This window comes from Halichoerus grypus, chromosome 11, assembly GCF_964656455.1.
Source record: "Halichoerus grypus chromosome 11, mHalGry1.hap1.1, whole genome shotgun sequence".
In the NCBI taxonomy this organism is placed as follows: Eukaryota; Metazoa; Chordata; class Mammalia; order Carnivora; family Phocidae; genus Halichoerus; species Halichoerus grypus.
In genome coordinates, this window is record NC_135722.1 from 54,387,443 (window position 1) to 54,412,986 (window position 25,544).

The 25,544-nt window shown below is 53.6% G+C and overlaps 1 protein-coding gene and 1 long non-coding RNA gene across 2 annotated transcripts in view; both read left to right on the forward strand.

Annotated features, from left to right (window-relative positions):
* Positions 1-25,544, forward strand: part of LOC144379449 (uncharacterized) — a 707,761-nt gene that overhangs the window by 162,801 nt on the left and 519,416 nt on the right. The window lies entirely within an intron of this gene.
* On the forward strand, positions 2,916-19,227 carry MOGAT2 (monoacylglycerol O-acyltransferase 2). The gene is made up of 6 exons (XM_036082830.2): positions 2,916-3,055; positions 8,538-8,716; positions 15,317-15,521; positions 15,876-16,050; positions 16,656-16,855; positions 18,297-19,227. The coding sequence occupies exons 1-6, from the start codon at positions 2,965-2,967 to the stop codon at positions 18,449-18,451; spliced, it is 1,005 nt and encodes a 334-aa protein (XP_035938723.1). The 5' UTR covers positions 2,916-2,964; the 3' UTR covers positions 18,452-19,227.

The following is a 25,544-nucleotide window of genomic DNA, read 5'->3' on the forward strand; positions in this document are numbered from 1 at the left end:
ACCTTAAACTTATTCAGTGATTCACGGCAAGTATTTCTCAATAAAATGGGAAAAAAGACTGTCCATAGCAGTACAATTCATAATAGCCAGAAACACATGACAACTTGAATGCCTTGCAGCAGTAAAATGGATAAATTATGGCATACTCACACAGTAAGTCCTATATGGCCATGAGAACAAATGTACTACAAATACAATTTAGGTTGATGTGGGAAACAAAGGGAAAAAAACCAAAACCAAAAAAAAAAAAAACAAAAAACCATTAGGGGCGCCTGGGTGGCTCAGTCATTAGGCATCTGCCTTTGGCTCAGGTCATGATCCCAGGGTCCTGGGATCGAGCCCCACATCGGGCTCCCTGCTCCGCGGGAAGCCTGCTTCTCCCTCTCCCTCTGCCTGCAGGTCCCCCTGCTGTGCTCTCTCTCTCTGTCAAATAAATAAATAAAATCTTAAAAAAAAAAAAAAAAACCATTAGGGGTGCCTGAGTGGCTCAGTCGTTAGGCGTCTGCCTTCGGCTCAGGTCATGATCCCAAGGTCCTGGGATAGAGCCCTGCATCGGGCTCCCTGCTCAGCGGGAAGCCTGCTTCTCCCTCTCCCACTCCCCCTGCTTGTGTTCCTGCTGTCGCTATCTCTCTCTCTGCCAAATAAATAAATAAAATCTTTAAAAAAAAAAACCAAACATTAAATTTCCTTACTACTTTCAGCCCATTGACAAGTCCTTGAAATAGACAGAGTGACCTTCCTCTAGGGACTCAGCCGCCTCCGTGGGCAAAAGGCAATTTTAGCTTAACATTATCCTGACCCCTCAGGATCCTATAAGTCTACTTCATCATATAAAAATTCCTTTAGAAACTTCCTTTATCTCTACTGGCCAATATATATGTTTTTTTAAAGAAGATTTTATTTATTTATTTGTGAGAGAGAGAACACCAGCGGGGGAAGGAGCAGAGGGAGAGGGACAAGCAGACTCCTTGCTGAGTGCAGAACCTGATGTGAGGTTCAATCCCTCACATAATCCCTGAGATCATAAGCTGAGCCTAAATCAGGGGTAAGCTGCCCAGCTGACTGAGCCACCCAGGTGCCCCTCCCCAAGATATGTGTTAACAATCATCCTCATCCTCCAAGCATATGGCCCACTGATACAGATCTGAAGAGTTTCATGACTAAGGTTTTATTAGATAGTAATAAATGACCTTTTCCTAACAATAGCTAGCCCCCTTGAGGTCCTGGAGACCTTGCTTCCAAAATTCCTTAGAGACTTACACTGTCCCTAACCCCCTCTCAACTTGAAAGTATATAATCAGTCACAACCCCAGTGTAGTTCTTTCTGCCCATGGATCTTGTCCCCATGCTTTAATAAAACCACCTATTTGGACTAAAGATGTCTCAAGAATTCTTTCTTGGCTGTTGGCTCTGAACCCCACTGTTTCCTACATCATAGATGGCTCTCAAAAATATAATCTTGAGCCAAAAAAGCCAGTCCCCAAAGAGTATATCCTGTAAGATTCACTTTTCATGAAGTTCAAAAGCAGAGGTAAGGGTGGTGGTAGCCTACAGGGAGGAGGAGAGTGGCTGGTGAGGACACGGGGTGCTGGTCATTTTCTATTTGTTGATCAGAGTGATAGTTCCATGAGTGTGTTCACTTTGTGAAGGTGCATTACTCTGTACACTTAAGATTTGTGCATTTTACTGTATTTTGAATACACTTCAATTCAAAGCGTATATGTAAAAGGAGAGATTTAGGAGATTCGACCATTAGATGTGGATGGAGGGGGACAGAAAGAGTCCAGTGTTACTCTATGGCTTTGGCCCGAGGAACCAAGTTCATGGAGTTACCCTTCACCGAGATGGCAAAGAGTAGAGGAAAGGTTGGCATGGGCAGGTGAGGGGAAATCAAGTTTGGTCTTAGACATTCTATGATGGAGGTGCCCAGCAGGCTTTCAAGTGAAGATGTCAAGTAGCCACCTAGATATTCAAGCCTGGAGCCCCAGGGGGATGTCAGAGCTGGAGACGGAGACTTGAAAATCTCCATTGTGTAGATAAACTACAAGGCTGTGAGTGTGGATGAGCTTTCTGAGGGAGGGCACGTGAAGAGAAAAGAGAAGGCCCAAGGACTGAGGGGGCAGGTGGGTGCTCAAACATTTAATCTGGTAAAGGATAAGAGCCACAAAGGAGACCAGGGAGCTGCCAGAGAGATAGGAAGGAAACCAGGAGAGCATGCCATCCATTGGCCAGGTGGTTTCAAGGAGAGGGGGAGTGATTAACCGTGCTGATAGGGTAAGACGAGCTCTGAGAATTGATCCTGGATTTAGCAACATGGAGGTCATTGGTGAACTGGCCAAGGGTAGTTCCATGGACAAGCGGCATCTGAAGTATGGAGTAGGGGAGGACAGAAAGGAAGATGAAGGCATGGGATGCAGACAGCTCTTCCAAGAGTGTTGCCATGCCAAGCTGAGAAATGGGGCAGGAGGTGGGGGAGATGGTGGGGCCCAGGAATTTTTAGGTGAGAGCTATTACTGCACATTTGTGGAGGGGGGAGCAGTCCACATGATAGGAGAGAGAGGAGATAATTATTGGAGCCAGGTCATTGGACGGATGAAGACAGGATTGCTTTTTTCTACTTGGGGCTTCACCTTCCTAGTGAAGGGCAAGATTCTAGCAGAGAAAGGTCATTGCAGATAAGGCATTGCCTGAGGAGCCCACTGCCTTGGATAAGGCTTATACACTTCCTTTCGTTTCTCCTTCCTCCTAGGCCCAGGGCAGGTGGATTCAAAGGTTTCTCCTAGGAAGCGTGTCGCTGCCACTGTAGGGGCAGAGGCCTTGAGGCTGGGTGGGGCTGGGTGGGGCACGCTCCTCCCCCCATCCCCTACAAACGCTTATGCAACCTCCAATAGCAACACAAATCAGTTGGTGTCTCAGACCGCAGCAGTGCTCAGAGAAGCCTCCGGAGCCGTCACAGGAGCCAGCATGGTGAAGTTTGCACCGCTGTTCCTCCCATGGGAGCGCAGGCTACAGACCTTCATGGTCCTGCAGTGGGTCTTCTCCTTCCTGGCCCTGGGTAAGGCGAGCTGGGCTGGGGGTTGGGAGACCATGGGCACCTGCCACTCCAGGTACATAGTGTATTGATGGTGGAAAGACATTCGTCCTAAAGGGGGCTTTGCCGCACTCAGAGTCCCTGCCCATAGAGTGCCGTGCCCGGAGTCCTCTGGAGGGTATGCAAGGGCATGGGGACAGGGTGTGGTAGAAGCCACTGCCTGTGGCTTTGGACAGGTTACTGAGCTTTCCACCTTAGTACTAGGACAGAGACCCTGCCTCAGGCTACCTGGTGGTGGTGTGGGGAAGGATCTAGGTGATTGTGGGAAAGTTCCGGAGGGAATGGATTTCCTTCCTTCCTTTCAAAGAGGAGGAAACAGACTGGTGGGTAGTAAGGAAAGAGAAGGGAACAGGGAAAGAATAGGAATGCAAGAGAAAGTACAGACTGCCAGGGGATTGGAGCGAGAACCAGGTCCCAGGCGAGCCTGGGTCAGAGTCTGGCTGGGCAGCCGACCAGCTGCGTGACCTCTGCAGGTCTCTAATTCATCAGCTGTGGAATGGGAATATCACTGCTGAGCTGGATGGAGTGAAGAATGTGCTTGCTTTGCCTGGCCCAGACTAGGCCAGACCCCTGGGCTGGGGTCCCATTGGAAGTATGCTTAGGTTCCCCCCCCTCCACCGTGAGCACATTGATGGTGACCAGGGAGACTGCCCTTGCCCAAACTCCACTCTGCTGAAGGGAACTCTTTGGAGGAGGGCCCAGGGCGGAGCAGGGGAAGAGAATGACTGGGGTGTGTGGGATTCTTCACCTCCTCTGCCAGCACCAGAGGGGGTAGCTGCCGCTTGCCCCGGGGCTGGCATTCGGCCTGTGCACAGAGGCCACTGTCCTGGTGTCACACTGCGGGTACCTCTGTCCCGGTCGGTCAGCAGCATCTCTCTCTCTCTCTCTCTGTCTCTCTCTCTCTCACACACACACACACCCCTCAGGTGCTCCCTCAGAACCTCCTCACAGTTCTGCACCTGAAGGATTCACCCGCAGCAAAGCAGGCCTCCAGCACCCAGTATCCCTTATGATTCATCTGTGTCTCTGTCCCAAGGGTTGTTAAACATTTTATTTTATTTTTTTAAAGATTTTATTTATTTATTTGAGACAGAATGAGAGAGAGAGAGAGAGCACATGAGAGGGGGGAGGGTCAGAGGGAGAAGCAGGCTCCCTGCCGAGCAGGGAGCCCGATGCGGGACTCGATCCAGGGACTCCAGGATCATGACCTGAGCCGAAGGCAGTCGCTTAACCAACTGAGCCACCCAGGCGCCCCAAGGGTTGTTAAACATTTTAAATATCCCTGGTTATCCCCATTACACAGATGGGCAGAAAAACTAAGTACCTTAACTGCCCAAGGTTGTAGGTCCGGAGTTCTGGGCTCCTTCTACAGCCAAAGGAAGAAAGGGAAGGAGGGGCCGAGTGCGGAGAGAGGGCAGACGGTGCGGGAGGAGGTGGGGCTAAGAGGCTAATGGATGGATGGAGACAACCTGGGGAAGGAGGCCTAGCCCAGGGCAGGCTGCAAGTCTGCTGGCTCCCGGACAAAGGTCGCCTGGGGCCTACAGGTAGACTGTGGCCTCGGGATCACAGGGGATAAGGCTCGTCAGGCACAGCATGCCTTGTGTGAGCGTCGCAAGCTGAGTGTGTTTGACTGTCCTTGACGCTGCACCCCACCCGGCCTCAATGGGCCCGGGGCATGGGAGCCTGGGAATGTCCGGCGCAGCCCAGAGAGGTCAAGTAGCCCTGGGCCTGCAGGACTAGAAGGAGGACAGCTGGGAAAAGGGATCTGGGCCCCCTGGGGCCTGGAGTAGGAGGTTTTTACAGTATCCCTTATCCTGGGGGCAAAGGGGAGCCTCAGAAGGGCTTTAGGTAGAGGAGTGACAAGGTCCAATCCGCGTGCGGAAGTTCCTGTGGCCGCGGTGGAGGTATCTACTGTGGTTGGCGTGGGGGGGATCGGGCTGCTGGCAGGGAGCCCTACAATCTACATCAGGGGGCACCACGTGATGGCACATGGGCTGAATCCAGCCCACTGAATGTTTTTGTATTTGTACAGTTTATGAGCTAAGAAGGATTTTTACATTTTCAAGGAGGTGTATTTTAAATGGTTAGGGACCTATGTAATATCCAAGTTGCCTCTTGAGCCGTGAAGTCTAAAATATTGACAGTCTGACCCTTTAAGGAAAAAGATTGCCAACCCTGGTCTGGGGAGGCTGGCAGTGGGTGGGGAGAAGTGGCCCCACTCAGGAGCTGTTTAGGAGATGGGGGCCACGGGGCAGGATTGAAAGGCTGGTCAGAGAGTGAGGGCTTCCAGTGGAAGAGCAAACACTACCTGCATTTCCTGAACAGCTCATTCATACTGGAGTCAGAAGAGGCATTTCAGGGTGTGGTAGAGGCCAGAGAAGTGACTGGAGAGGTCATGTAGGACCCGTCACTAAGGACTCAGGGCCAACAGCCAAATACTTCCCAAGTGGGTAATTTATTTACTATTTCCTCTCTTCTATAACTCACCCTGGAAGGTGAGCGCCATTCAAATAGTTTGTCTTGTCCTCAGGTGCATCTCCTGCTCCTACAAGAGTGGGAGTCCATGAATGTTTGTTGAGTGAATAAATGGGAGTAAGATGTAGCCAAAATGGTAGATTTGAATCTTAGGTCCCATCCTACCAGCTTGCTGTGTGACCTTAGCCAATTAGCATACCCTCTCTGGACCTTTGTAAAGTGGGGTTTAAAATATTTCCCTCTCAGAGTTGTGAGAATTAAGTGAAAGAAAGTGTTTCCCTTTCTAAGTGATTGCGTAGCCTTCAGTTTTGCCTGCTAGGAGGAGTTGAAGGGTAAGCTAAGGGTGAGGGATGATTGGTATGGGGAAGGCCTTTCTGGTCAAGTGCAAATGCCTTGTGTGTTTTATCCTAATCTCTTTTTCTGACTGCAGAACTAATACATGCCATGGTAAAACATTCAAATGTGATGAATGTCCTAAAAGCAAAAGACTTCCCCAGATCCTACCCTCCAGATAGCCACGATCAACCATTTGTGTCTATTCGCTGGAGCTGGTTTTAAGGTGGGAACCACTCACACAGACTTCTAATTTTGCCCAAGGGGAGAGAGGCCTAGCTGGGGGTCTTTAATTTTTTTCCCCACATTAAACATTTTTAATATGGAAAAAGGAATAAATAAAACTTACTCAAGCTCCCTGCCATCCTTGTCCCCCACATCCTGTCTCCTTCTTCCGGAGCTGTGGGATCCTTTTCTCCTCTACGTCTGTGCCGCTGTATATATACGTGCCAGGGTTTTTTTCATACAAATGGTGGCATTTTGGTCCTGCCCTTCTATGGCTTTCTCTTGCAAAGTTGTTATGAAAAAATATTTAAGGGTGCCTGGGTGGCTCAGATGGTTAAGCATCTGCCTTCGGCTCAGGTCATGATCCCAGGGTCCTGGGATCGAGTCCCACATCGGGCTTTCCGCTCAGCGGGGAGCCTGCTTCTCCCTCTGCCTCTCCTCTCTCTCTGTCTCTTATGAATAAATAAATAAAAATCTTAAAAAAAAAAAAAAAAGAAAAAATATTTAAGACAAACAAAAAGTTAACCAACCCACCAACGGTGAACGGTCCTTTCCAGCACGCTCAAGGAACCGCAAGTCCTCTGTGAGCATAAAGCACAGGTTGCTCAAGACTGGCCATCAGGTCTGGGAATGGGAGGAAATGCTGGAGGGAAGGGCTGCCTGTGAGAGCAGTGACTCGGGGCTACCATGTCTTCTAGTTTTTCAAGAGAAATCAGATGTCAGGGTTTGTATGTGAAGCCTCCCCATTTTACATTATTAGTAACTAATTCAATAGTATTTGAAAATTTAAAGTGCAAAGGATGGACCAAGTGGCCATTGGTCCATTGACAGATGATTGGATAGACAACATGTGGTCAGTACATGCGAAAGAGTAGTGTTTAGCCTCAAAAGGGAAGGAAATTCATGAGCGGACCATCAGGGCATCATGCTAAGTGGCACAAACCAGCCACCAAAGGATCAATACTTCATGACTCTTCTTATATATGAGGTTCCTAGAATAGTCACATTTGTAGAGACAGAAAAGCCGATGGCGGCCGGCAGGGGCTGGGGGAGGGGGCACGGGGAGTCAGAGGTTCAGTTTGAGAGGGTGAGGCGGCCCGGAGACGGTGGTAGTGATGGCTACACGACAGTGGGAATGGACTTATTGCCGCTGAACTCTATGCTTAAAAACGGTTAAGGTGATACATTTTATGTTATGCGTCTTTCATCGCAATAACAAATTAAAAAACAAAGTGCCCTGATTGTGACCCTGGAACATCACTTTCCGAGGGCAGGACTTTGTGTCTGTTGTTCACGGCTGCCCACCAGCACCTGGCCCGTGAGAGATGCTCTGTGTAAAGTGAACATCCGTGAGCCCCAGTCTACATCGTCCGGCTTACGAATTCTACCACTGTTCAGACTGGGTCAAAAGGCCCCTCCTCCAGCAAACCTGCCAGGAATGGCAGGCCCAATCTCCCCTACTTTCAAATGGAATATACAACTGGAAGCTGACCTTCTTTAAGAGGATGAGTGCCTGGTGTTGAGTGGAGGAAATGGGATGGGGAAGGAGCCATATTCTCTGGGAATATTCTTTCCGTCAGCATCAGATTAGCCATGGCCCACAGACCAGCTGACCCTGAGATGAAGCTGGGATTAGCCTATGGCAAGAGGTTCAGAGCTGCGGGTCAGAGGGGGAGTTCCTCCCAGGGCCTAGTCCTAGCCCTGCTACACCCCTGAGCCACGGGCCAGCCAGGGGTTGGCCTCTTTCTCCCTCCCTCCTTCACCAGGAAAGGGCACTGCGGGAAGGAGGAATCAGCACGAGCCAAAGCTAAGGGACTGAAGGAGCTCAGTGAGCTGTAAGAACACAGCAGTTAGTGTGGCCAGAGCACTGGGGGTGCATGTGGGCGAGGAGGCGGGGAGGCCCGGCTCCTCCCGAGTTACAGGAAAGCCAGGGAAGCCCTTTAAAGAGAAGCGGATCTGGCCAGATGTATCTGTGGAAAGATGGTGCAGAGGGTGGGCAGAAAGAGTGTCTCCGTTTTCTCTGAGGTCCCAAAAGATGGAAACTAGAAACCAGTAATCCAGTCGGTTGTCCAGCAGGCATTTTCGGAGCACCTGGTGAATGCAGACTACTTGACTGGGGAGAGGGAGGTAGTGGGGGGGGGGGGGAAGACCAGCATGAACAAGGGAGCTGGGACAGTGGGAACAATGAGTTTTGAAGTCGGGCCTACCTAGGTTCGAATCTGTGCTCCCAGCGAGACATTGGCGGGCTGGTGGGTGCATTCCCTCCTTGAAAGCGTGGGAAGCTGAGCTCTTCCTCCCAGGGCCACGGGCTGGACAGGACAGTGCTGCTAGTGCTGGGCATATGGGAGACTCAGTGTGCACCGTCTCCCCTCCTTCCTCTCAGACCTCTGATGGTTCCTGCTTCCCTCCCCAGCCCAGATCTGCAGTGTGGTCTTCATAGGCCTCCTGTTCACAAGATTCTGGTTGGTCAGTGTCCTGTATGCGACCTGGTGGTACCTGGACCGAGACAAGCCATGGCAGGGGGGCAGGCCCATCCAAGCCGTAAAGCGCTGCTTCTTGTGGAAGTACATGAGGGACTATTTCCCTGTCTCGGTGAGTACTGGGGCTGGCTGGGATGCATCCATCTTCATGGCGGGAGCACGGCCCAGGGTGCGGGGAGCAGAATGCTGGGCTGGGAGGGAGGGGCCAGGGCTCACACCACTATATGGTCTGGGGAGGAGTCCAGCTTCTCTCTGGCTGTGGTTTCCCAGGGTTGGGAAACACAGAGAGGTGCCATGCAGGGGCAGCTGACCAGACCCTGGAAACGGGGGAGAAGAAAGGCAGAAAGTGTGGCCTCTGGAGCAGGACAGACTAGGTTCTAATATCAGCGCCGCCACAGCCCATGGTGACCTGGGAGAGTTTCATAGCCTCTGTCAGCCTCAGTGTCCTCATCTGTAACGTGGAGATGACACAACACACGTCACTGAGTTGGGCAGATTCGCTGAGCTGGCAGGAATGCACCTGGTAGGCTGGCAGGACACTCGGTGCTAGTATTACGTGACCGAGTCGGTGGGGAGCGTGTAGAGGCATGCACGTGGCTGTGGCCGGGGGGGCTGCTCTGACCTTCACACCTGCCGGGCTTCTCCTGCCTGGCCCTGGAGCTCCACCTCTTCCCACCCCCCCCCCCCCCCGGCGTTGGGTCCCCAGCTGGTGAAGGGGAGGGAGTGGAGGACATGGGCTCACAGAGGTTAAACAGCCCACTGACTCGTGGGCACTCAGCGGCAGACTCAGGCCTTCTTCTTTGCTCCCTTCTGAGAGTCCTGGGGCCCGGCGAGGACTAGCGAAAGCTGGGCAAGAGCTGGGGCACTGACCCCACCTCCTGGGCAAAGGGCAAGGGTGGGACGGGGCAGGGCAGGGCAGTAGGGCATCAGGGCAGGGGCTGGGCAGAGGGCAGGAAGTTGACTGGCAGAGAATTCCACGCTCATGAGGGGTGATAGGTGTTGAAGGGCAGAGCGAATGAGCAGCACTGAGCTAACCTGGGAGTCCAGGTTGAGGGAGGTCTTCTCCCCATATTTGCTTCTTCCAGGATCTTGTCAGCAAAGACAAGCAGGGTCTGTGCCTACCCTTTCCACTGCCCTTCTTGATCCTCCCCTAGCCAGGCAGCCCTCGAGGAAGGTTTCTCAACCTCGGCACTATTGACCCTGGTGGGACACTGCCCTGATCTGCCGCAATTCTGTGTGTAGCGTTTCAGGATGGATGCCCACTGCAGGCTTGTTGCATCACGACCTTGCGGAGGGTGGGCAGTACCACCACGTGGCCAGCAGAGGGCGAGACGGCATGCACTTTGGCTTTGCCTGGCCTAGGCTGGGAGCCTGCAGGGCTGGGGCTGTGGCCCGCAGATTCCCTTCCCCTCCCCTCCCACTCTTTTTTTTTTTAATTTAATTTTATTATGTTATGTTAGTCACCATACATTACATCATTAGTTTTTGATGTAGTGTTCCATGATTCATTGTTTGCGTAGAACACCCAGTGCTCCATGCGGAGTGTGCCCTCTTTAATACCCATCACCAGGGTGACCCATCCCCCCACCCCCCTCCCCTCTAGAACGCTTTACACACCTGTACCGCCCAGGCCCTGCGGGGATCTTGGGAGGGGCGGAAGGTAGGTAACGCTCCCACGCACATTCACAGGCCTCTGCACTCCCCTGTCAAATGCGTGTAGATTTCTGAGCTCCTATCAGTTCTTAGTGTGATTTTATGGACTAGCATCTATGGATGGAATTCCAAGCAAAATTAGGAAACTTTCTGAGCCTTGCAGCTTTCCAAACTCACGCTGCAGGCTTCCTAAAGGGCTGATGATGAAGAATCCGGCGATGTTTCGCGTAGGAGGCACTGACCCCACCTCTTGCTGAAGACCGGCCCCAGAGCTGGGTTCCCCTGTGACGATTTCATCATCCCGGAGTAAACACTGTCTACACAGGCCAAGGCCTGACAAGGGATGGAGTGCTGCGGCCGGGCTCTGACCTGGTGTCAGGAAATGCTGCAGGCCTGGGGCGGCGCAGGACACCTCCCCACCCACACCCAGGACCTCCCTCAGTTCCTCCTCAGCCCTGCGGACGTCACTAGGGACTTCAGGCCCTCCCTCCCCACCCCCCCACGCCCCGCCTGCATACTGGGGGCTCTTAACTGGAGTCAGAGGTAGGTGGGTAGCCAGCCGCCTGCCCAGGACAGATCTCTGGCTTACACTTGGACCCAGGAGTGATACTTCGTCCTGTGATGACTCCTTTCACCATGGGAGGACTCTGCCTGGGAGAGGGTCTTCCTTCACACTGAGCTGTGCCTATCCTGACCCCCTCCTGAGGCTCCTACCTCTGCCCTGGGCACAGCTGTTCCCTCAGCCCTATGGCTGCCCTGCAGGGAGGGGGCCTCCTTCCTGTTCACTTCCTGTCCTCGCTGTCCCTCCCCGGCCAGCAGCTCTCAGGAGGCTTTCTGCACGTCGACACATGGACGTTTGGGGCTGAAGGATGGGGGTGTGTGTGTGGTGGGGGGTGCCTTCATCCCTGGACTCTGCCCACTAGTAGCACTCCCCTCTACCAGGAGTGACAACCAAAAACGTCTGCAGACGTGACCACATGTCCCCTGGTGGGGTGAGGAACTGGCCCTGGTTGAGAACTGCTCTGGAGCCTGGGGTCTCTCCAAAACTCTTCCCCCACTCTCTACCTAAATCCTGACCAGTCGGCTCTTTATCTGGGCTCTGCTTCCGCCGACGCCCCCTGCAGTCCATCCTGCACACAGCAGCCAGAATGTTACTCCTAAAATGTTACTCCTAAATTACTACTAAAATGTTAAAACAGCAGTGACTCCCACGACACCTAAAATCAAATCTAATTTTTTTTGTCCAGCCTGCAGGTGCCTGGACCCCGACCCCTGTTCATGCCTCACCTGCCCCCTTTGCCCTCCAAGTTCTCCAAGTACTCCTGGGCTGGTACCCTTCCTGGAAGTGCACCCCTCTGCCCCGTTAGCCCCCACCACTTTTCACCTGGGGATGCCTACAAGGCAGCAGAGCCTATAGGAGCCAGGCCGCCTGTGTTAAAAGTCTTGCCTCTGCCACTTAACTAGCTACGTGACCTAGAACCAGTTAATTAACCTTGTGTCTCAGTTTCCTCATCTGTAAAATGGGGACATTGCCACTGGTACTTCCCTTGCAGAGTGAACAGAAGATGGAGCAAGTCGGTGTACCGAGGTCCCTGGGCACGGGAGGTGCTGGGAATGTGCACCACCTGGGGCATTCTCTCCCGCTGCCCGTGCTCAGCACGTCCTGTATTTCTTCAACTCTAAGACATCCTTTTTTTTTTTTTTTTTAAGTAGTCTCTACGCCCAAGCCCAATACAGGGCTTGAACTCATGACCGTGAGATCAAGATCCGAGCTAATACCAAGAGTTGGGGGACTGAGCTACCCAGGTGCCCCTCTAAGATATCCTTAATGGTAAAACATACCAGTATTTTATGTACCACTAAGAAAAAAAATCCCTCCAAAGGAATCGTCAAATGCATCTTGAGAGCATAATGTTAAGATGCAAAGAAAAGGTACATCTTAGAATTGAGAGAATATAGCCGATGATGTCAATGGGTGTCTGTTCTATGAGTGCATGAGTGCGAGGGGGAGAGGCAGAGCCAAGAACCAGCTGAGAGGCAGGGGTGAGGGTGTCTGAAGCCCTACTTGATGGCATACCCAGACCGCCAGGGCCAGGGAAAATATCCAAGCCTATCCTTCCATCTGGCCATGATGTGAGGAGACAGGGAAGGACCCGAGTCCCACCCCTACCCCCCCACCACACGGTCAAAGGCTTAAAGCTGGAAGGGATTCCTTTGGTTTAAAGGAGGTGATTCTCAAACTTTGATATACATCAGAATCCTCTGGGAAATCTGCCACAAATCAGATGCCCAAGGGCAGAGCCAGACTACTGAATCAGACCTTGCTTGCCCTGCATTTTTAAACTGCCAAGTACTAGAGGTACATAAATAGGTCACGAACAGGTTCTCCAGGGCCAGGTCCTAGAATAGGGAGGGGCGGGCTGCTGATGCAAGGAGCACCTTCTTCTGAGAGCCCTGGACATCCCAAGTTCGACTAGAAAGGAAATGGCCCCTGAGATAGTCCTGAGTCTCGAGATACCTCTCTGGTTCCGGAACAAACGCTCTCTGCTCTCTGCTCTCGGCAGGAGACAGTGGAACTGAGCTCGGGTCATCTGTGTGGCTTTGGGCAGGTCACTTAGCCCTCTGCACCTCAGTTTGCTCAACTGTCAGATGGGGGCTCTCACACTGCAGCCCATCTCCCAAGGGCCACGGTTACACAGGCTAGGGGTGTGGGTGTTTTGTGAACCCATAAAGGAGCCATCAGGACAGTGGCCGTCACCGCCAAAGGGCATTCGTTGAGAGATGGGTCTGGGCAGACAGGGCAGAGACACAGCCCTCACTGTCCTCCCTCTCACCCGTGGTCCAGAAGCCCTCTCCCAGAGATGCTTCTCTCCTCCTGCAGGGCTGCGGTCCTCTAGGCAGGGGTCTTGGGGTTCAAAGTAGCGACACCCCTGGGAGAATTGCAAACATGTTCACACAAAGGCTGATGTGCAAGTGTTGGTGGCCACATTATTTGTAATGGCCAAAGGGTGGAAATAACGTCAATGTCCGTTGAGTGATAAATGAACAAAAAGTATGGTGTATCCACACAGTGGAATAGTATTCAGTCATAAACAAGAGTGAAGTGCTGATCTATGCTTCAACGTGGAGGGACCTGGAAAACATTCTGCCAAAGTGAAAGAAGCCAGACACACAAGGCCCCATGCTGTGGGATGCCATTCACACGAAATGCCCAGACTGGGCAAGTCCATAGAGACAGGAAGCCAAGGTTGCTGGGGGTTGGGGGGGTACAGTCGAGTGACTGCTAATGGGCATGGGGTTCCCCTTTGGGGTGTTGAAAATGCTCTGGAATTAAATAGTAGTGATGGTTGTTCACCTTTGAGGTATACTAAAACCACAGAATTGTGCGCTTTAAAAGGGTAAATTTGATGGTGCATGAATTATATATATATATAAAGAAATAGCAAGGTGTAGCCCCAGAGCCTAGCGAGCTGGCCGTTCCGTTCCCCAGCCACACTGCCTGGTACATGGCCTGCCACGAAGCGCATGCAGAGAGGGCCTTCCCCGTCCACCATCTATCTTCGCTTAGTCCCACTCTCTCCCCTGGGAGTACTGAGGGGAGCAAGGCAGAGAACACAGCACTTTACAAACCCCCCCTCATGTACCTCATCTGAACCACCCTGACAGGGAGGCATTATCCTGGGGGACAGAGAGGAAACTGAGGCCCAGGGAGCGCAGGGGCCTGGGGCCCATACTGGGCAGGAGGGTGGGTTGCAGAAACCAAGTCCAGGTGAAGTCCAAGAGAATTTGGGGCTGTTCGGCCTGGATGGGGCAGATGGGCTCAGATCCCCGTTGCTGCCCCCCAGGTCCCTCCAGGCCCCTCCAGGCCGCTCTGAGGGCAGGCAGCCAGGCCTCTGGGGCCCCAAAGGCAGCAGCAAGAATCCTCAGGGAGCCACCCGCTGCAAGTTTGAGCTCGATGACAGGATGAACTTTCACCGTGGCAAAGCTGAGCCAGGGTGGAAAGGGCTGCCCCGCGGCCGGGAGGGTGATTGCGGGGACTGGACAGTTCTATCAGGGGGCCTCCTGCCAGGGGCTCGGGGCATGGCCCAGGGGCCTCAGGGGCCTTCAGACTCTGATGGCTATGGCTCCCAGAGTGTAGGGCAGTGTGAAGGGTGGGCCTGCGGTCCTGGCAGGGTGGGGGAGGGATCGCGCCCATTCACACACACACGCACACACACACACACACACAATCACAGCCCGCAGCAATAATCTTTGCGGACTGGACCACGGAGCAGCCTGTGCAGTGACGGGCGGGCTGAGAACAGCATTTGTTAGCTCATTTCCTGCCCCCCCACCCTCATCCCCCTTCACCTGGGAGCTGCTAAAGACAACAGCTCTCCTCCCCCAGGCCATCTGCAATAACTGGTGGTCCCTACCTCCCGCTCCATGCTGCAGGCCTGCCCAGACCCTGGCAAGTTGCTTGTCAGCAGAGCCCATGGCTGGGGGAAGAGAATGGTCGAGGGGCAATGAAGGTCTGGCGTAGGGGGAGCGGGGAGCCCCAGGGGGACACTTGCATTGTATGGAAGGGTAAATAGGCCTGGAGCCAGCCTTCTGGACTGCATGCTCTTTCAACCACTCCTGCTATATCTTGCTAATGCTCACTGCCAGGGCTTAAGTGCCCATTTTTCTCATACTGAGTTTTGTTAAACCCAGACTCTTCCAGCATGGTGGCGCCCCCGTGTCCCTTTGATGCCTTCAAGTGGTATCTGGTCCTGTAGTAATCTTGGTAATTTCAGGGTACCACATACCCGAGCTTCTCAGCAGTCCTGGGAGGTAGGCAGGACAGGGCTAAATGTCCCCGTTTTACAGAGGAAGAGCCTGAGAGGGAAGCAGTTTGTCCAAAGCCAGCCGTGAATCTGAGACGGTGTCCCTGGATGCATTCACACACTCTGTCTCAGTATTCCTGAGAAGCTGAGGCTCAGAGAGGGGGAGCAACTTGCCCAAGGTCACACTGATGGGTGGCACGGTCAGGGTTGGCACACAGGTCCCGCTCTGGCTCACTGGGTTATTGTCCTTGCAGCTGGTCAAGACTGCTGAGCTGGACCCCTCCCGGAACTACCTTGCGGCCTTCCACCCCCACGGGGTCCTGGCGGCCGGAGCCTTTGTCAACCTGTGCACAGAGAGCACGGGCTTCCCTTCACTCTTCCCCGGCATCCGCTCCCATCTGATGATGCTGACCCTTTGGTTCCGGGTCCCTTTCTTCAGGGATTACATCATGTCGGCGGGTGAGTCTGTACACCTCTGCGTAGTCCAGGAGGATGAGGCTGGAGGCACGGGAAGAGGCATCTCAGGGAGGGCTGCCAACCCTTCCATACTTCTTGCAAGTGCATGTGCAATGGGAGAAGTAGCTAGACCCAAAGAAATACTCCCCACAGCCGCATGCGGGGCACTGAGCTCAGTGAGGGTGTGGGGAAAAGGGAGAGGACTTAGTTCCAGTCCTCAGGGGACTCCCAGCTGGAGGGGATGGGGTAGGGACCCGGGCCTCTGGGGCTACTTTTGGTGGTCTCTCTCTTGGGTCTCATCCACCCCACAATCCCTGCCCCCTTCTCCCATACCTGACCACCTTCCTCTCTTCCCAGGGCTGGTCACGTCAGACAAGGAGAGCGCTGCTCACATTCTGAGCAGGAAGGAAGGTGGCAATCTGCTGGCCATCATTGTAGGGGGTGCTCAGGAGGCTCTGAACGCCAGGCCCAGATCCTCCACGCTGTTGCTGCAGAACCGCAAGGGCTTCGTCAGGCTCGCCCTGATGCACGGGTATCTGGGGAGAGGGCTCTCGGCTCCAGGGGAGATTGGCAGGAAGACAGCAGAGACTAGTGCAGATTGTATTTTGGCGGGGAGATTCTCAGTCTATTTACAGCGAAGATTATATTTTGGTGAGAAATGTACTATGGCATGCCCAATACCCAGAGAAGATTTCAGAAGGGAGGCATGGTGATCAAAGGCACTAGGTGGGAAGGGACATGTCTGCCCAAAGCTGGCACTGGATCTGACATCTATGGGATCTGGAAGGATGGAGTTCGGGGCATATCACAGAGCCGCTCTACTTCGAAGCATCTTTGAAGAACACAAGCTAGCTGGGACCGGGGAGATTTTTCTACAAAACTCACAGATGTTTTATATCTGGGAGGACTCTCTGAAGCATTCTGGTCTATCTGTCCTAATGTGGCCCTGAGAGGGGCCAGGACCTGCCCAAGGTCAGAAAGCAAAGCTATGGCAGGGCTGGGAGACAACCCAGGCCTCCTACTGCTGGCCCAGGGCTCTGTCCTCTGCTCCAGTTCCTGGTTGCTCCATCCCTGCAGGAAGCTAGCTGGGGCCTTCTTTGGGACCTTCCACTCATATTCTCTCCTGTCTCTCTCCAGCGCAGCCCTGGTGCCGATCTTCTCCTTCGGGGAGAATGAGCTCTTTGACCAGGTTGCGAACTCTCACGGCTCCTGGTTGCGCAGGATCCAGAACCGGCTGCAGAAGATCATGGGCATCTCCCTCCCGCTCTTCCATGGCCGTGGCGTCTTCCAGTACAGCTTCGGTCTCATGCCCTACCGCCAGCCCATCACCACCGTGGGTGAGCCACGAGCCGGCCTGGCCAGGGGTGGGGGGTGGGGCCTACAGGGAAAGAGGCCTGGGCTATGGGCTGCAAGGGGACATGGAGATGAATGAGACACATCCTTGCCCTCCTGGAGCTCACATTCTAGACCGGGAAACAGACACTGCTTATCAAGCAGATAAGCCTTAATAGAAGGCGCTGTGGGATGGGAACTGTAACAGAGGCACAAAGAACAGTAGTCACTACTGATTACAGAGTACCTGCTGGGTGGCAGGCAGGTTCCCTAACATGCAGCAGCTCGATCTATCCTAACAACCTTCAAGATAGGGACTGTTATCCCGATTTCACTGATCGCAAACTGAGGCTCCGAGAAGTTAAGTAACTTCCAAAAGATCATGCTGCCTTTGAGTAACAAGGTTGAGGATTGGATCAGGATCTATTTGAGTTTTTATTGTGCGAGAGAAGGAGGGTTTAATTCTGACCCAAAGACTCTAATAAGACTTACTGGAAAAGGTGGAGACAGGGAAAGGGCATTCCAAGTCAATTAGAATTGTGTGTAGAGTAGGAATCGCTATTCTTGGATTAGAGCCTGAGGGATTTTCCTGTAAATAATGGGCATGAGCTTTAGTGCATGGACTCAGCACCATATTTTTCAGTTCTTGGGACCCCTCATTTGCTTTCTTCTTGGATCCCAGCTGGACCCCTCTGACAAAGCCTATAGAGGGACGTTGGTTCATCTTTATCCATCCGTTTGTCAGTTGAGTGCAGACCTGGTGTGCCCCCTACACCATGACTTTCCCCATGTCTTGTGGCAGTATTTTCATGAGTGTTAATACTGCTGCTGCCACCAGAGCTATTCCCAAGAGGAGAAGGCAGGGGAGCTACCGTCCCAGCCAGGCAGAAGCAGAGGAAGGAGGTCGCTGAGGGCTTCCCTAGGACAAAGCAGGCACTGCAGGCCAGATGGAGAGAGAAGGAGGAAGACGAGCTGCGTGGGGTGTGGGCCCACCTCATCCTAGATCTACAGGCACTTCTAATCGTGGCATCTTGGGCTCCCAGAACCACGTGGTCAGGAAATTAAGAGCATATCCCCAGGATTTAAAAACTGGAACAGATTCTTCCTGGCTATGTGACCTTGAACAAGTTACTTAGCCCTCTGAGCCTCATTGCCCCACCTGTCAATGGGGAATAGTAAGAGCTTCTATCCCTGTAGGACCGTCACGAGGATTAAAGGAGATAATGTGTGGCAAGCGCCTGGCACATTCCATGGCATATTGCAATGCCCATGGGTGTTGTTATATCAGAATCTTGGAGTTACCATAACATCTTAGAACCCATCACCCAAAATAGGGCTGAAAGGGATGGCAGTAAGAGCACTTTGCTGCAGGAATGCCCATGGGGAAGAGCCCCTGCAACCCACTGGTTCCTGCTCGGGGCCAACACCCACATTTGTGTCTTGCAGTGGGAAAGCCCATTGAGGTGCAGAAGACACTGTACCCCTCGCAGAAGGAGGTGGACAAGCTGCACCAGCGCTATATCAAGGAGCTGTGTGACCTCTTCGAAGCCCACAAGCTCAAGTACAATGTCCCCGTGGACCAACACCTGGAGTTCTGCTGAGCGCCTCCCCAGAGGGTTGGCCTTAGGGAGTCCAGCGGGAGGTGCTGTGATCTGAGAAGTCTTCCTGGAGCCGTCTGTTGAACATATCTTCTCAGCCTTCCCAAACTTATGCAAATCCAACCACGCCAGGACCCCAAGTGGCAAGTGGGAGGGGTCACCAGGCTCTGGCGTGGGTGGTTTGCACCCCTGCTGCGAAACCCCTGCGAGCCTCCCTCTCCTCCGCCTGCTCCTCTGGGAATGGGAGAGATGGCTGGAAGAGAGGAATTTCTGAGGTTTTGGTCCCCTGTTGTCATGTCATTCAGGAGACAGAGAGTGGCAACCGTCACCAGGTTTTTCTTCCTTGACCTTGAGTAACAGCACAAAAGAAGCTGCCTGCTCCAGCCCCGTCTCCTACAAGCTCCCTCATCCTGCTCCATGGATGTCCCCACTCCTCCCTCCCTGCGCTGAGGGCGGGGTGGCCTTGAAGCCTCTGTGCTCATGCTAAGCACTTGTGCGTTTTGGGGTCCTCTGAGCTGTAGACCGGCAGCCACAGGGGCCCGAAAGGTGGAGAAGGAGAACTGTGCTCTGTCACTCCCCTATGGCAGTGGGCAGACCTTTTTGCCTTCCTTCTGAGCCTCAGTTTCCCTGACTAAGATGAACCCTGAGTCTCAGCTCTGACATTACAGAGGCGAAGAGCTCTGGGAGGCACCTCTTACTCGTCCATTGTAATTTCAGCCCCTGACCTTGGCACAGAAAGGTTGGGGGGGTCACCATAAACGTCAGTTCAACAAACGAAAGGATTCTACTTTAGCCTTCTTCTGTTCCTCCTCATTCCCCAACAGAGAGGGCTCATCAACGCCCCCTCTTTGGACCCCCAGCCTGGCCCTGTGGCCCTGCAGCCATACTTCATCTTTCCAGAAGGTGGATGAGACAGGGCCAGAGAATGCCATGTTGGCTCATCCTTCCCGATCCATTGGCCCCAAGCTTACCACCCCTGGTCCTGTTCTGCTGGGCAAGAAAGTTGAGAGGCTATCTTAGGACACAGGGCAGACCAACACAGAGGATGAAGACCAGATACAAGGAGTGCATGTTTGTGTGTGTCTGCAGGGTGGGTGAGATGGGGACAGATGCCCTGATGAGAAGATTCTGGATTCCTAGGTTTGGGACATATGTCAATAGTGAAGGGCAGGATGCACAGCGGGGACCACACTTGTGACTCCCCTCACCCTCCAGCAGGGAAGCAGCATCCTTTCCCTCCAGGAGCAAATCGTACCCGTAACTACAACAGGAGGGACAGCTGAGAGGTGTAAATTTGGGTTTAAATCCTGGCCCATCCCTTTTCAGTGACTCTGGGCAAGTCCTGTCATTTCCAAACCTCAATTCTGCCATCTGAGGACTACCATACTCATCTCTGGTGTTGTGAACATAGTAAGATAATATTTTGAACATATGAGTCACTGCACGTCATGTCTGGGATGGTGTGGAATACGTGTAAATTAGGATTCAGGGGATAAAGATACCCTGTGTCTCAGGAAGGTGCCTGGTATTCTAAGAGGCAGTATGCTAGAGGGCTCACAAGGGAAGCGGGAACAAAGAGCGGTGGGGGTCAGAGGAGGGAGTGATGATTTCCAGCCAGGAGGAAGTGGAGGAGGTGACAGGTGGGCAGGGTTGTGAAGGAAGGGCAAGATTTGCAAAGGAGAGTACTCGCCCATTATGGTTCTCTATTGCTGTCTAGTGAGCCAGGCCAAAACTGAACGGCTGAAGAAGCAAGGAGTTATTATTCCTCACAATTCTGTGGGTTGGACAGGTGGCTCTTCTCAGTCTGCCCTGGGCTCCGTGCAGGTGCCTTCAGCTGGGACTGGGCCGGCTGGTGGGGCTGGCTGGGCCTCTCATTGCAGGTGGGTCTGATGTGTCTTCAGCATTCAGCGGTGGCTGGAATTTGTAAGAATGAGAGCAAGGCTGCAAGAGCTCTTAAATACTGGGCTGAGCAACTTGCAGAGTCACTTCATCCCATTCTGTTGATCAAAGCAACTCCTGAACCCTCCGCCCCCCGCCCCCGGGGAAGTTTCAGGGGTGAGCAATAGACTTGGCTTCTGCCTGGGAGGAGCATCGGTGTCACAATACAATGGGCTGGAGGTGCATGAAGAGATTCTGTGGCCATCTTTGCAAACAATCTACAAAACAGCGGTAAATGAAAGCCTGCAGCAGGACTTCCGCCCTCCCCCACGTTTAGTGGAATTCCCTGTGTGACCATGATAAGAGCTGTAGTTTATCCCCCGGCACCAGCTCATTCTCGGCCACTGCCCCATCCCCATCTCGCTCTCCCCAGTCCATCCTCAGTGACCAGACAGGGTGTAGGGGCCATCGCTGGTCAGAGGACACAGGTCGTGCTGGTGACCCTGCAGGGAAGGAGCCAGGAATGAGCATTTCCGCTTCCCTCTCTCCCCTCCCTCTTCTGCCAAGTCTCCCCTCTGCCTGAGCCCAGTCGCAAGCTGGAGGGCACAAGGGCCTGCGGCTGCCGTGCACACAGGTAGGCCTCCAGGAACGAGCAGGGTGGAGACAGGTGGACAGTGCATCTGCAGGGGTCAGTGGAAGACAGATGTCCACCTTCAAGTCCAAGTTTCTTAGCCTGCCTTTTGCCACTCTTCCATCATCTGGCCCAATTTTCTCCATCCTCATTTGTCCCCCTCCCTTAACATGGGCTCCCATGATACCAAACCATTTGCCGTTCCTCGTATGAGATTTGCTCTCTTTCTCCCCTCTAGGCTTTACTCATGCTGTTCCCTCTGCCTGGAATGGCATCTCCCCCTCCCCACCTCCCCCTTTGTCTAGAAAATTCCTATTCATCCTTCAATACTGGTTTCCTCTATGCAAGAAAGCCTTCCCTAACGTCCCTAGTTGAGGTAGGGGTTTCACGGGGTGCCCCAGACTTCCCTTTCCTCTGCCATGGCATTCAGCGCCTGGGTGACTGTTGGGTGGTCATAATCCCGTGCGTGATACTTCTGCGTCCAGTGATCTCTCTCCAGCCTACCCACATGAAGCACCTGCTTCCACTGTCCAAACAAAACCCAACACCCTAAAATAGTCTCCGACGCCTCAGGATAATGCCCAAACTCCTCCTCAGCCTCCAGAGCCTGCCTCATCTGCCCCTAGACCTCACCAGCCTCCCCTGCTGGATCTCCTCCCCTGCACCCCATCACCCTGGCACCCCTCGCTGCTTGCTGAGTGCATGCTGCTCTCGCCTCACTGTCCTAGGGCATTGCTGTTCCCTTTCCTTGAAACACACTTCCTCCTAGACCTGGTTGACTTCACTTATCCCCAAAGGGCGCCTCTTTTGTCGGCCATCAGCACACCCCACCCACCCTCTTACCCTGCCTCCCACCTGACTGCCCTGAACGAGAGTTAGTTACCCCTCTTTGGGGCTAGTTTTAGGGGCGAAAGGGTCATTAATGGGTGAGTGGACTCCTCTGTCTCCCTTTAGACTGGGAAAGCCCTGAGGGCCAAGACCACATCCTGGTCGCCCTCAGCCCCACCCAGCACCCAGCACAGGACCTAAGGCACCTCAGCACCCCACTGGATGAGAACTGGTTGCATAAATGAATCCTCACATGGCACTTCCTCTTGGTTCAGCACGCTAGGCCTGGGGCAAGGATGAGGCCGAGAAGACCCATGCCTTACCTTTGGAGGTCATTAAATCAGTTCTCTATTGCTATATGACAGATACTCCAAAACTTAGCTGCTTTAAACCACAAACATTATTTATTGCCTCACAGTTTCTGAGGTCAGGAATCTGGGAGTGGCTTCCCTAAGGAGTTCTGGCTCAGGTGTCTCATGAGGTTGCAGCCACGCTGTTGGCCCGGCCTGCAGTCCCAGAAGACTTGAGTCGGGCTGCAGGATCCACTCCCAAGCTCACCCATGTGGCTGTTGGCGGGGGGCTCTGTCCTCCTCTTTGCAGGCCTCTCCATACGGCTGCCAAGGGCATGGCTTCTCCCAGAGCAAGTAAGGAGAGAGAGGGACCACGCTACCTTTTATGACCTAGCCTCTGTGTCACACACCATCAATTCTGCCTTATCGTATTGGTGAGATGTGAAGTCACTAAGTCCTGTCACACTCCTTACGAAGGTGTGAATCCCAGGATGTGAGGCCCCTGGGGGCCAGCTTGGAGGCTAGCTACCACAGTGACGGCGGATGAGCCCTCCGACACCAGACTGGGCCACACCATGCTGTGTACTGCTGCGCGAGGTAGCTTGCCTGGCTGGCCATAGAGAGGGTCCCCAAATGGGTGGGGCACAGCGTGAGCGGAGATCGGGGGAGGGAATTTTGGCCATGACCCCCTGGCCTGGCTGGGATGGAGGAGGAGGTGACCATGAGATTTAAGGGGGTCTGGATGGGGGAGGGGAGTCGTGAGAGACTTGGGGGGCCAGGGGGCAGAGAGTTCTTCCCTTTTCATGGTGAGCCTGGTGGCCTCCCATGGAAGACCACGGCAGCACAAGGAAAGAGCCTAGGGCCTGATCTCGGAGGAGGGCTGCCCCAGAGGGTTGCCCAGTTGGGAACAGCCACACTGGACTTTGAGCAAAACATGTCCTTTTCCTGAGCGATTGCAGGTGTTTGTCTAGTGGTTGGCCTCCCAGCCAACACAGTGTGCCAGAACCGCACATATAAGGGGTCAGTTATTAACTTAGTACCTCCCGCCTGACACTCCTCAGGGCCCCCAGAGCCCGCCTCGGGGGCCCCCGCGTGGTGCAGGAGAACAGCTCCCTGATGGCAGCACGCACACAGATAAATTCAGACAGCCAGAGGACGACAGGGTTTGTCAGGTGTGGTAGCGAGGGTCAGAGGCCCGTCAGGGTGGGGTGCGCTGGAGTCTTCCAGAAATCATGCTGCCCTTTGGCCTGGGGAGAAGTTCTCAGATGGCATTACCCACAGGGAACAAAGGGCCCACTGGGGCCCAGCCTATGTGACACTGCTGTCCGGTGCCGGGTGGGACAGGGGTCAGCTAGCACAGCGCCACCAGCGTGCGGCCCGCACCACGTGGCGCGGGCCGCACGCTGGCCTCACAAGGGAGCTGACCGTGCTCGGTGAGGGCACAGGAGGAGGTGAACGCAGGCAGGATGGAAGCTGCTGAGTGAGCAAAGGCAGGGAGGGGACACGGGGGGCAGGGCACAGGCTCGTGATGGCCACTGCTGTGACTGAGCGGGCAAGAGTGAGGTTGAGGGAACAGGAGGCTGGAAAGCCAGGCCTTTGTTCAGCAAACTTTGAGCGAGAGTGGTGACCAACGCAGCCAGGGTCCCTAACTTGGCCTTGCCCACTGTCTGGGGGATCTCCTATGTCCAGTCAGGGCATCAGGAATTTCTCCCCGAGGTAGGGAGGAGCCCCGGAAGGTCCTTGAGTTGGAGTGGGCCAGGGGCAGTCCCAGATGGGCAGTGGATGCCTTGGGCTGAACCGGGCATCTGTCTTAATGACCCCACGGGAGGGCAGAGCCAGCACTGAGCCGCTTACTGAGCACCGAGTCCACGCCAGGCTCTGGGTGGGACGCTCTACAGGCACTATCTCAATAACACCGGCAGCGACGTCCACTCTTTGTAATAAATGAGGTTCCTGTGTCAGAGAAGGGTAAGGACTTTCTGGAATCCTGGGCTCGATAGGAAGGCTGACTGCCCAGACAGCTATTCTGTCCTGCTCCCACTCTGCCTAGTTCCAGCCTCCCACTGGGCAGAAGGGCACAATGGAAGCGGCCGGGCCTGAGAACCCTTGAGGTGTGCACAGTCCTCCCCCACCTGCTTGACCCCGCCGCACACCTCCCTGCACCGCACGCCCTCCCCACCCCTCCCCCAGCACCACATGCCTCCTTGAGGCTTGGTTTCATCACCTGTAAATGCTTCACCCATAAGTGAGTGTTCAATAAATGCCAGTTCTTCCTCACTCCTCCCCTTTGAAAATGCTGGGAAATGGATTTTGAAAGACCTGGGAGAGTTTGTGGATCACACACAAGGTTTGGGCTTTTCTTAGACTCTAACTCACCCCTCACTAGAAAACCTTTTTTTTAAAGATTTTATTTATTTGACAGAGAGAAACACAGCGAAAGAGGGAACACAAGCAGGGGGAGTGGGAGAGGGAGAAGCAGGCTTCCCGCCAAGCAGAGAGCCCGATGCGGGGCTCGATCCCAGGACCCCGGGATCATGACCTGAGCCGAAGGCATACGCCCAACGACTGAGCCATCCAGGCGCCCCCTTGCTAGAAAACCTTTAACCAGTGCAGGGGGTGCCCTGTACACCCAGTTATATCTTTAGTGAGGAAATGGATGGAACTAGATGGGCAGGAAGACTCTTTCTAGTAGCCCCTTTTAAAGGGCCCCTGAAAAGAACAAAACCAGCAGGAAACCCTGGCCCCATCAATACAATGCCAATGGTAGGATCAAAAGGGGCCTCCCCCTTTAAAAAAGGCAAAAACTGTCAGAAGCTGGCATTTGGGCATGCCCTAGACCAATGCTTCTCAAAACGTCTGTGGTGTAGGACCAGATTCTTGTGCGTGTGTTGTGGGGGCGGTTCCCTAATCCATCTTGGACCTATTCATTTGTAAAATACAATATAAATGACCAGAAAACCGAAATATGAAAACAAAGACAAACATAGTACAAGTCCAAGTTTTTATTCTTAATTTCAACAGACATAAAATTCCTCTGCCACCTTGCTCTAAAGTTTCTGAGCAGGTACTCTCAAATTCTGTACCTAACTTGGTCAGGAACCAGGAACAAGCGGTTAATGGACACACTCCGGCCCTCAGACCACACTAGAGCCGCACTGCCTTAGAGCTCACTGGGGGGCTAGTTACTGGTATTGTCAGACTGCTGTGGTTAAGCTACACGAAGCTACTTGGTGAACTGCTAAGTGCTCTACAAGATTGGTGGGGCTGTGGTCTTGGCCGCTTCTATGTGGGTAAGCTGAGGGGGCTCTGGGAAGGGAAGGACTTGCCTGAAGGCACAGAGCTAGAAAGACTCCAACGGGGGACCACTCTTCACTCTCTTGCAATGCTCTTTCCACTCTGCCTGGTGCAGTGGATCCTGGAAAGCATCACCCAGATGCATCTTCAAGGAAGGACACATTGCGCTGGGTGC